Source organism: Entelurus aequoreus, linkage group LG08 (assembly GCF_033978785.1).
Source record: "Entelurus aequoreus isolate RoL-2023_Sb linkage group LG08, RoL_Eaeq_v1.1, whole genome shotgun sequence".
Classification (NCBI taxonomy): domain Eukaryota; kingdom Metazoa; phylum Chordata; class Actinopteri; order Syngnathiformes; family Syngnathidae; genus Entelurus; species Entelurus aequoreus.
In genome coordinates, this window is record NC_084738.1 from 56,474,982 (window position 1) to 56,487,280 (window position 12,299).

A 12,299-nucleotide genomic window follows, 5' to 3' on the forward strand; every position below is an offset into this window, starting at 1 on the left:
CGGTCAATAAAATATCAAGCGCAAATAAAAATAAAGCTTCACCACTTTTGTCATAAGTTTGGTGCTTAAAAAAACGTATCTATGATTTAAGCGCCAGACTTCTTCCGTTTGTTCCACACTGTCATTACTGCCACAAGTGGTGTGAAAGTGTATTACAACGGCGTACCGCTACGGCCCATGTGAACCACAGTTGAGAAACAGATGCTTTTTGACGGGCCTATAGGGGGGCGCTGGCGGCCCAACACTGCCTCAGAGCACTGTAGATGGAAGTAAAACATCAGACCCTATGTAGCGTGTTGTCTTTAATCGTAAGCTATTTAAGTGGACACTCCAAACTAATTGCTCAATCTTTCTTCCTTCACGCCGCCGAGGGACACCACGTTTATTTGTGCTGCAAATGACCGAGCAGCGGTTTACTTGTGTTTTTCCAAACGTCTTCTCTGGACACACACACACACACATACACACACGCGGTATTTGAAGCACTTGAGATGAGATTGTGTCGGGAGGAGCCAGGTTGGACAGGATGTTTGTCGTCTAACGTTAAAACAAACACACCATCATGTTAAACACCGCGGCCGCATTCCCTCACGTAAACAATCTATGCTTTCCATTATGATTTGATGTCCCCCGGCCTGGAAAGTGCAGTCTTGTTTGTCCTCTTGAATGCTTATTAAATTAAATTGGAGTGCTAGCAGTTATCTAAGCACATCTTGTTTCTATTCTGCGGCGTTCTCAAAGATGAAAACATAAAGACAGAAAGTGTGTTCATGATAGGAGTGATTATTCATTAGCTCGCCTCAGTTTGTGTAAGTTACTCATTACGTGGGCTGATTAGCGACTGAATATACATTCCATCTCCTTCCACACTTTAACACAAAAATGTGTGTTAAGAGCAGCATTTGCTAAATCAGGGTTATATTCAAGAGTCCAAAAGGGTCAGGGACCAGACGCCAACATTTGGATGTTTCGTCCATTCGTTATTTGCAAAGTAAAAACATCGGCTTTCACACTGCACTGTCAACAAATTCATTATTCTGCCTTGGATATTCGTTTCCAGCGTGTGCAGCCAGACAGATGGTGAACAGAATGAAGAAACAGAAGCTCCAGAAGTTTTGTTGATTGATGTTCCTTCTTTTGGATTATATTATTATTTCTTTACACATCTTCCTTCATTTAGGTTTTTAAGACTGAAATTATATACAAAAGTACAATGTATATTGTGTATATTACATAAATAATGTCTATTGTAGGGTTATACGGTATACCCGTATTAGTATAGTACCACGATACTAATGAATCATATTCAGTACTATAGCGCCTCTAAAAAGTACCGGTTCCCCCTCCCATCATCGTCACATCGTGACATTGCTGGATCACGAGCAGAGGAGCATGTTCGGCAGCACACAATCACAGAGTACTTACAAGCAGACACAGTGTGTAGACAGAAAAGGGAGAACGGACGCATTTTGGCTTAAAAACTAAAGATAAAGGTGAAGTTATAACACTGGAAGTTATGACATGGCTAGCTAGCTAGCAGCTAAAGTCCATCCGCAGTCTGCAGTGTTGAAGCTACTTGTAAATCACTAATCCTCGCCTCCATGGCAACAAATAAAGTACGTTTCTTACAAGTATCATTATCACTGCAGGACGAGGAATAGCTAAACATGCTTCACTACACACCGTAGGAGGATACAATAGCTCACTGGCGTCACAATGTAAAGAAACGCCATAGGTGGATCTACACCTAACATCCACTGTAATGATACCAAGTACAAGAGCGTATCTAGTTGATACTACTAGGATTACATCGATATTTTTTAGCATGGCAAAATCTTTTTTCGTTTTTTTTTAAATGTACTGTATATTATGTTTATAAACTCAGGAAATATGTCCCAGGACACATAAGGACTTTGAATATGACCAATGTATGATACTGTAACTACTTGGTATCGGATCGATACCCACATTTGTGGTATAATCCAAAACTAAACTATCAAAACAACAGAAGAATAAGTGATTATTAAATTTTAACAGAAGTGTAGATGGAACATGTTAAAAGAGAAAATAAGCAGATATTAACAGTAAATTAACAAGTAGATTAATAACTAATTTTCTACCACTTGTCCTGAATAATTTTGACAAAATAATAGAATGGAGATTGACACAATATGTTACTGCATATGTCAGCAGACTAAATTAGGAGCCTTTGTTTGCTTACTTCCTACTAAAAGACAAGTTATCTTGTATGTTCACTATTTTATTTAAGGAGAAACTTGCAATAAGAAACATAAGTTTAAAGTACTATAAGATTTTTTTGTTAAAATAAAGCCAATAATGCAATATTTTGTGGTCCCCTTTATTTGGAAAAGTATCGAAATACATTTTGGTACCGGTACCACAAAATATTGGTATCGGGACAACACTAGTCTATTGTAAATTTTACTTCAATAAAATAGAAGGTTCACACAACAAACTGTACTGTATATGTGTACGCATATAGAAATTTAACATTCACAGAAAAATTGCACAAATGTGGCTAAACACAATTAAACCTAAGGTGTCCCTTTATCACCCTCTAGTAGTAATATTCAGGACTACATGTATTAGAAGATGTCAGGTTCAAACACTGATGACATCTATTAAACAAGACAAGAAGCAAGGAATTAAACAGAGACATAATTAAATTTGGCTCAATTGAGGAGAGACGCGTAGACACTGTACCATTGCACAGTGTCGTCCCACGCCCCTGACAAAAGATTGTACGCCTCCTCTTTTATTTGGACTTTCCCTGATTACATGGATACAGCTGTTTCTAAGGGACGGGGGTCATAAAAAGCCATCACCTTTGGTTACAGAACAGTTAAAAAAAAAGGTCGTAATCAGTTCAAAGAAGAGGTCGCCTTGAGGGGAGTCAGGTCCTGCTTCCTCTTCGCTTTGTAGATCTCAGGTCAAGACAATATCTTTCTGTTGATTACAATACATGAATAAACAGAACACCTTCATGTTGCTTCCCATCCTAAACAGTGGAGTTTAACAAGCCTTCTTCTTGGTAGGATTAAAGACGGCTTTTGTCTTCTCGCCGGGAACTCAATGTAACACAAAGTTTTGTGATAACTTAGATACAATTATTGTGACAAAAGGAGATGTGATCGCCAGAATTAACGCCAAAAACAACACCACCACCACAAACACAAAAGACATCACAAAGTTAGCAATTTCAATACAGTCATACTTTGTTTTCCAGTCGCTTTTAAAAGACAAATTTTCGCGATTTATTTCGATTTTTTTTCTGAGTCGATAGTGCCACCTTCTTCTACTCACCCTACTGCTGCTTCATCGTGATGCAACTTTTTCGCTATCGCCCCCTGCGGGGTGGCGGGATTACTGCATACATGATGCGGGCCGCGAGTTGAATAATAATTTTATTGGCTTAAAAAAATACTATAGAGCTACTTTTATTGAGTAAAATGTAGTAGCAGTCACATGTTTTAGCTCATTTGTCTTGTATAACACCCCCGCTTGATGGAAGACAAGGTGGGGTGCAGGTTTCGCTACACATCTTAAAATGAAGCCCTTTCAATTATCCTTCAGTCAGCTATACATGGGAGCTGTATGTCTTTTGTTTACTTCTTTAGCAAGCAGGCATACTTAGGACACTGCTGGTAAAACATGGTGTAAAGCATGGGTGTCAAACTTTGGCCCTTGAGGCAATATCTAATTAACATTAGAGCTGGCCCGCCGGTATTATACAGCGGCACCGCCGCTGTAACACCGCATTCACCGCTAATACTCATACTTGCCAACCCTCCCGATTTTCCCGGGAGACTCCCGAATTTCAGTGTCCCTCCCGAAAATCTCCCGTGGCAACCATTCTCCCGATTTCCACACGGACAACATTAGTGGGGGCGTGCCTTAAAGGCACTCTCTTCAACGTCCTCTACAACCTGTCGTCACGTCCGCTTTTCCTCCGTACAAAACAGCGTGCCGGCCCAGTCACATACTATATGTGTTTTTTTCACACACACAAGTGAATGCAATGCATACTTGATCAACAGCCATACAGGTCACACTGAGGGTGGACGTATAAACAACTTTGACACTGTTACAAATATGCGCCACACTGTGAACCCACACCAAACAAGAATGACAAACACCTTTCGGGAGAACATCCGCACCGTAACACAACATAAACACAACAGAACAAATCACGCAGAACCCCTTGCACCACTAACTCTTGCGGGACGCTACAATATACACCCCCGCTACCACCAAACCCCGCTCCCACCCACCAAGTTAACGTTGATATTTACCTCAGAAGGCTGCAAATAGAAAAGAGGCATTACATTTTTTATTTAAATTTTATTTAATATACCATTGATGTTTTTTCGTTTGTTTTTTGAAAGTTCATTTTGCACTATTAAGTTATATAAGCGTTGCTTGTTCCATATTCAGTGTTAAAGCAAATCAGTGTAGCAAACTGAACAATAATTAACGTTTTATTCATACACTCTCTTGCTACTTCAAGGCTTGAATGTTTGATTCGTTCATTATTGTTATTTTATTTTCAAATGTATTATTAGCCTGTGGAAAAAGTTTATTTTGATATTTACCTCAGAAGGCTGCAAATAGAAAAGAGGCATTCGATTTTTATTTACATTTTATTTGATATGCCATTGATATTTTTTAATTAATATTATTATTATTTGAAACTCGATTTTGCATGTCACTATAAAGTTATATAAGCCTTGCTTGTTCAATATTCAATGCAAAACTTGTTTCGGTCCCTATTAAAAGGTTAATTTGTTCAACCTTGGCCCGCGGCTTTGTTCAGTTTTAAATTTTGGCCCACTCTGTATTTGAGTTTGACACCCCTGGTGTAAAGTTAGCATTGTAGTCAGCATAGCTGTGGTAGTGTTGCTAATGTTTGTGTCACACTCCTCAATATATTATTATGATAATATTAGTGCTGTCAAATGATAAATATGTAAATCAGTTTAACCACACTTTTGAATTTGTAATAGGCATGATTAATCACAGGAAATGTCTTGCTTACATAAGTAAACTTAACCTTTAAAAAAAAGCCATTATTATCTAAAGTCCTGTCAGGGTTTATCTTGAAGTGAAATTATGTGTGCGTACATGTATTGACCTTATCACTGACCTTGTATGAAAGCCTGAATTGAATATGTTATTATTAGCGCTGCAGCTATCAATTATCATAGTAATCGAGTAATCTATTGATTAGTTAGTTCAATTAATCGAGTAATCGGATAAAGCACACTCTATAGCAGACCTGGGCAAATTAAGGCCCGGGGGCTACATGCGGCCCGTTAAGCTTTTCAATCCCACCCGCCGGACATTCCCCAAAAATTATTTTACATCTTTAAGATGGAAACTGTAGCTGCCATTATGAGCTGCAGTGATGTTTTCACTGCAGATTTTTACAACAAAGTTCTAAAGCTTAGTGAAATATCAGATTGTAGGTGGGGGTTTTTTTACCCTTCGCGCTCATATTTCGCTGTTTGTTGCATTTTTGTTGCATTGTTTCGCTTGATTGTAAAATATGTCGATCGAGAGGGGGTGTGACATGTGATATGTTATCAATATTCACTGTTTTATCCTTTATAGTTAATATTGTAAATCCCACATTCTTTATTTTCATGTACATTCTGGGTGTCTCATTCAGTAAAAAAATGTAAAATTCCATTCTGTTTTTTAAGGCGGTCTGTCATAACGTTTTTAGCATTCAATCAGACATTATTATGATGTTTTGTATTAGTGTTCCTAAAAATAGATATACCAGCCACCAGGCACATTTTTTTTCTCTAAATGTGGCCCCCCGAGGCAAAATAATTGCCCAGGCCTGCTCTATAGTCTCAATAAGTATTTTAGGGAAAATCGTTTAAATAAACAAAAACATTTTCTAGTTGCAATAAACTTAATTACCTACAATCAATCAATCAATGTTTATTTATATAGCCCTAAATCACTAGTGTCTCAAAGGGCTGCACAAGCCACAACGACATCCGCGGTTCAGCGCCCACATAAGGGCAAGGAAAAACTCACAACACAGTGGGACGTCGATGAGAATGACTATGAGAAACCTTGGAGAGGACCACAGATGTTGGTAACCCCCCCCCCCCCCCCCCCCCCCCGCCCTCTAGGGGAGACCGGATGCAATGGACGTCGAGTGGGTCTGACATAATATTGTGAAAGTTTAGTCCATAGTCCAGTCCATAGTAGATCTAGCATAATAGTCCAGTCTATTTTACCTTGAATTTACCTTCTATTTGACCTTCCTTTATCTTCTATTTACCTTTCTCTTTACCTTATTTACCTAGAATTTAACTTCTATTTACTGTATAATACCTTCTGTTTACCTTTTACTTTCCTTCTTTTATCTTTCTTTTACCTCCTCAATACCTTCTTTTATTTCCCATTTACCTTCTCTTACCTGTTATCCACCTTATTTTACTTTCTATTTAACTTTTACTTTATTTTATCTAATATTTGGTTTTACCTTCTGTTATCAATTTGTATTAGTTACATTCAATAAACGATTAATCGAAGCAACACAATATAAATCGAAGCTTTATTCTGATCGAATTAATCGATTATTCGTTTCAGCCCTAATTAGTATTATCCATCCATTTTCTACTACTTGTCCCGTTCGTATCATAATAATATTAATTCATAAGTTACATTATTGTATAGCTTCTATTACGTTTGACATTACTGTATTGTGCAGTGATTCTCAAAGAGCCCATCCAGTTGTATGCTGAAGAATCACTTGATTAAAGTACAATGTTACTTTGTGTTCTATTCAAACACATTGTTACCGTTCAAACTGTGTGTGTAGTGTTAAAATGGCCCAAAAAATATTTTCTGGTTAAATAAAATATCTGCCTTGTTTTAATGACTACTTAGGCCTACCACGCTACTGTAGTTTAATGTTGGTCATTATGGCGGTATGGTGTGTATGTCAAAAGTGGATGAAGTGAAACCCAGTCCATTAGCATTTAAGCTATAGAGACACACTAAATATTGGTGTTCAGGGTCAAAGTTAATGTATTTATATAGAATAATTTTAAAACAGCCAGGACAGCCCCAAAGTGCTGAACAAATTAAAAACAGATAGATTTTTTTAAAAATCACAAAAAGTAGAGAATATGTTGTAGAAACACAACTAAAAAAAACAAAATACTCTAGCATGCTAGCTTTTTTTCAAACTAATTTTGCAGGTATACACCTCAAAGTGTTATATTTTGGCACTGGGCGCATGTTACTGTTAGTATGATAGCTTTCTTTTAAGCAGGTATACACATAGACATCTTATAAGTAGACGCAGCATCGACCACTACTGCCTACTGGCGCTGACGAGACGCGGTGCCGCCATCTTGGAGTGGTGATCCGCTCCACTACGTGCAATTCATTTGGCAGGAGCAATGAACTGTCAGCGCATTTAATTAATTTTACCTCACTGAATACCACTGATTTTCACACGTTTTTTTGTCATACATGTAGCTATGATAAAGGACACATGTTTTGCTGTGTTTTATTATTCATAGTTTGCTTAACAGTAATATAATATTCTTATATGCTATAAATGACCAGATGTCCGAGATCAAAACTGGGAATATAATCCCAGAGAAGGGGGGAAAAAACGGTCAGCTATTTTTAAATTCAAGAAACAATATGATTAGGTTATATATACATGCGTATATCCTACATAAAGAATGTATGAATACATTAGATATCTATATATCTTTGGGACCTATAGACTGTATCTCTGTTGCTGCAGCAGCATAGAGTTTGTTCTGTCTTGACACTTTGTATTGATATTTTGTATTACATTCTTCCCTTAAATGATCATGTTTACAGTGATTGTTTTATATGTATTTTTTATGTATGTCGCCTTGGATAAAAGCGTCTGCCAAATACTTAAACATAAACATATATTAACACCTGAAAGTCTTTATATCTTTATATACCCTCCCCCCCTACACAATCTGGACTGTGGTTCTAACTTTTACCCCTGTTGGCTTTTACAATCTTTATCTTCCTCATTTGTTTCAACTTTATGTTATTCAGGTATGACATTTTTAAATGTAATTAATCTAATTGACAAGCAATTCTATTATGGTCATACTCTTGTTTGCTAGCGGCTACGATTTCAGTACTATTGAAGATCTTTGCTCCTTATCAACTCTGTGGTAATATTCTTTTCACAAAATACAACCAACAGTACGTTAATGTTAAATCTTACTTGTGAAAAGTAGTCCCCCGATTCCTATTTTCAACAGTCCGCTCATTTGAGCAGGAAAACGCTGAACACCAGCCCGGCATCTTTGTTTTCTACCTGTCAACTGTCAGTTTAGGCTGCTCGCCGGCTCCTCATCAGCACTTCAAGATGGCGGCCGAATTGCTCGCGTCACAGCACCCAATGCTGCGTCTACTTATAAGATGTCTATGGGTATACTCCTCAGAGTCATATAATTTGAGACTTGACACATCCGTACTGTTAGAAAGGTAATGTTAGCATGTCAGCCTTTTTTGACATTTTTGTAGAGTCATGTATTTTTGCACTTGACACACGTTAACTGTTAGCATGCTAACATTAACATGCAAGTTTTACTTGTATACACCTCGCATTTAGATATTTTAGCCCTTGATGCATGTTAACTAGGGCTGTGAATCTTTGGGTGTCCCACGATTCGATTCAATATCGATTCTTGGGGTCACAATTCGATTCAAAATCGATTTTTTTTTTTTCAATTCAACACGATTCTCGATTCGAAAACTATTTTTTTCCTGATTCAAAATGATTCTCTATTCATTCAATACATAGGATTTCAGCAGGATCTACCCCAGTCTGCTGACATGCAAGCAGAGTAGTAGATTTTTGTAAAACACTTTTATAATTGTAAAGGACAATGTTTTATCAACTGATTGCAATAATGTAAATTTGTTTGAACTATTAAATGAACCAAAAATATGACTTATTTTATCTTTGTAAAAATATTGGACACAGTGTGTTGTCAAGCTTATGAGATGCGATGCAAGTGTAAGCCACTGTGACACCATTGTTCTTTTTTTTTATTTTTTATAAATGTCTAATGATAATGTCAATGACGGATTTTTAATCACTGCAATGTTGAAATTGTAACTAATATTGATACTGTTGTTGATAATATAAATTTTTGTTTCACTACTTTTGGTTTGTTCTGTGTCGTGTTTGTGTCTCCTCTCAATTGCTCTGTTTATTGCAGTGTTGCTGGGTCGGGTTTGGTTTTGGAATTGGATTGCATTGTTATGGTATTGCTGTGTTTTGTTTTGCTGGATTGATTAAAATTAAAAATTAAAAAATAATTTAAAAAATTAAAAAATCTATTTTTAAAAAATGAGAATCGATTCTGAATCGCACAACGTGAGAATCGCGATTCGAATTCGAATCGATTTTTTTTCACACCCCTAATGTTAACAGTTAGCATTCTGATTTTAGCATGGTAGCTTTTTGGATAATTTTGTTTACTAAAATAATCAGTAGAAATCAGTGATGTGCAGTCAGGGGAGGCAGGTGAGGCGGGGCCTCACGTGCCATCATGGAAAGAAAAAAAATGTAAAAAGAAAAAAAATTAATTAAATTGTTATATGTATCCAGTGATTATACTATAAAGTTATTTTCCATTTAACTTCACCCGTTTTAGATTATTTTTATTCAAAATCGCTGAATTTTCACATTTGCCGTTCAAATACTGAGAAGAGACTTGCGGTGAGTCACCAGCCAGTTGAGCCTCACCATGGATTGCGCAATGACTCGGCTAACTGCTGGCCTGCTGTGCAGTGAGACCGTATTGCTATATGAATTATATTATACATTTCCATAGTTTAGTTAGCTGAGGTATATAATGTACAGTGTATTTTGTCAACAACTGTATGTGTGTAACGTATTTCTTGTGCTGAGCAATCATAAAACGGCTGCGAAGACGCACTGGGTGAGGCTCGCAGTAATCCCGCCTCCTGGTGGTAGAGGGCGGTAGTGATCCCAGATATCATTCTTGCGACTACTCGGCTACAGAAGAAGTGACAACAAGCAGCAACAGTTAGAAGCGATCGTTTATTTTTTCCTCTCGCCTGAACTTTTAACATGGAGAATTACATATCTAAAATAAAACAATTTCCTAAACTGGACTTTCAATCGAAGCAGGAGGTAATAATTAAAAGAGGATCTCCATCGAGACAGAGAGACTTTTAAAACTGAGGAAAGATAAGGAAGACTTCTATGAACAAGTTATCGATGCTTTTGTTCAAAAGGAGCGGCGCATGGACTTCATTTATAAGTAAAGGTAAGACCATAATAAGGTTTTTTTTTATTAAATGTGCTTTTTTGTGTGCTACAGTTTGTATGTGTAAAGTTAAAGTTAAGTTAAAGTACCAATGATTGTCACTCACACACTAGTTGTGGTGAAATTTGTCCTTTGCATTCGACCCATCCCCTTGCTCACCCCCTGGGAGGTGAGGGGAGCAGTGGGCAGCAGCGGCGCCGCGCCCGGGAATCATTTTTGGTGATTTAACCCCCAATTCCAACCCTTGATGCTGAGTGCCAAGCAGGGAAGAATGCTGGTATGAGCTTTTAAACATAACCCGTTAACTGCTGCCAATCAAATGGTGAATAAGATACTATTTAGGGTTCATATGTTTGTAAATCTGACTGTGATGAAGGCAGTGCCTCACCAGCCATGAACCTCACTGCACGTCACTGGTAGAAATAAAATATAAAATATCCATAAAAAAAATAGTAAAAAGGAATTTTTAAAAAAACATACACATTCTCTGTCTTATGTATTATTTTGAAATTGATTGAGTACATATATATTTTGTGTTGAATTGTGCTTAATAAGCGAGTCGGGTGTGTTTGGTGCTTGGTTAACATTCAACAAGGCGCGCTGTGATTGGTCAGAGTTCAGTGACGTCTTTGGGCAATGCGTCCAGGCACAGACCAAATCAGTTCTTTGAATGCGAGCAAGAGCTCTGACGTGCGGGAGCAGCTCTCCGCTTAAACGCTTTTAACACAAAACACTTATTCAGAACTTCGCTGACGGATTGACTTTTTGTGCTTCTCTTTTCTTTTTTTTTTTCCATTTCACTCCGTGTTTCATTTCGGAGATTTAACGCTGAAGTGTCTTATCGAAGTTTCCAGCATGAACACCGGGCCGACACTGGGCAAGCTCTGTGTGAGTAAACCTCTACGAATACTTTTGTCTACATACTTTTTATTAATGTCACACTAATATGAATTAAAAACACTTTGCGTGTCAGTAAAAAGCAATGACGTAAGGCATTTGAACTAAGTGGACGGGCTTACTGTATTCATAAATGAATAACGATAACAAGTGTCACTTAGATAACGTTAAACATAGCTCATGTGTGTGTAACAATCAAAAAGTACACTCTCACCATATTTTTATTTTTGTGCTTTTGTATTTTTTTAAATAATATAACAGTGTATTTATTGATGATTGCAAGCTGTTTTGGTAGTCTAGTTAGTAATACCTCAACTCTTGAGGTGATGTTTAGGTTGTTATTGTTTATTACTGGACTGAGCATTTTCCCACCCAGTGTTGTATTTCCTTCTGTATTCTATTTTATGTTGATCTTTACTGGTATTATTAATATTATGAAGCCGCACTAAAAGAACACCTCCAGGCATAACTTCAACCCTAGACTAACACCCTCCCCCCACCACTCCCACCTCCCCTGATTGTAAATAATCAAATGTATATACTCGTTCTTAAGCTTTCTGAGCTCACTATGTTCACTGCTCGCTGTACATATCCTACGAAGTCAGACCTACACTGTTTCAATGTCCATTTCTCAGATGATGCAATTGTTGATGACTGAAGTGCTGATATCAACCAAACCTAACCCACCCCCCGGATTGTAAATAATGTAAATAATTCAATGTGTATACTCTGATGATTAACTTGTGTGATGTCTGTATTATGCTGATAGTATATATTTGTACCTTGAATTGATTAACGTGGACCCCCCGACTTAAACAAGTTGAAAAACGTATTCGGGTGTTACCATTTAGTGGTCAATTGTACGGAATATGTACTGTACTGTGCAATCTACTAATAAAAGTTTCAATCAATCAATCAACCAATCAATTTCGCACCTAAACGCTCGGGGCGGTGTGTTCCCGGGAGTCAACTCCATGAGCAACCTTAACATTCACGGACCATTCAGCTTGTTCACTGCTTATGGGAATGTATACAACGGGAATTAAATTAGCA

The 12,299-nt window shown here is 37.4% G+C and overlaps 1 protein-coding gene across 2 annotated transcripts in view; it reads left to right on the top strand.

Moving 5' to 3' along the window:
- Positions 1 to 12,299, top strand: part of tnfrsfa (tumor necrosis factor receptor superfamily, member a) — a 100,732-nt gene that overhangs the window by 29,514 nt on the left and 58,919 nt on the right. Inside the window, exon 1 of one of the 2 annotated variants that reach the window (XM_062056848.1) lies at positions 11,017 to 11,237. The exons of the other annotated variant lie outside the window; for it this stretch is intronic. Within the exon in view, the coding sequence (XP_061912832.1) occupies positions 11,205 to 11,237 (33 nt within the window). The 5' untranslated portion in view covers positions 11,017 to 11,204. Of the gene's footprint in view, positions 1 to 11,016; positions 11,238 to 12,299 lie in introns of those variants that run through there. 2 annotated transcript variants of the gene reach the window in all.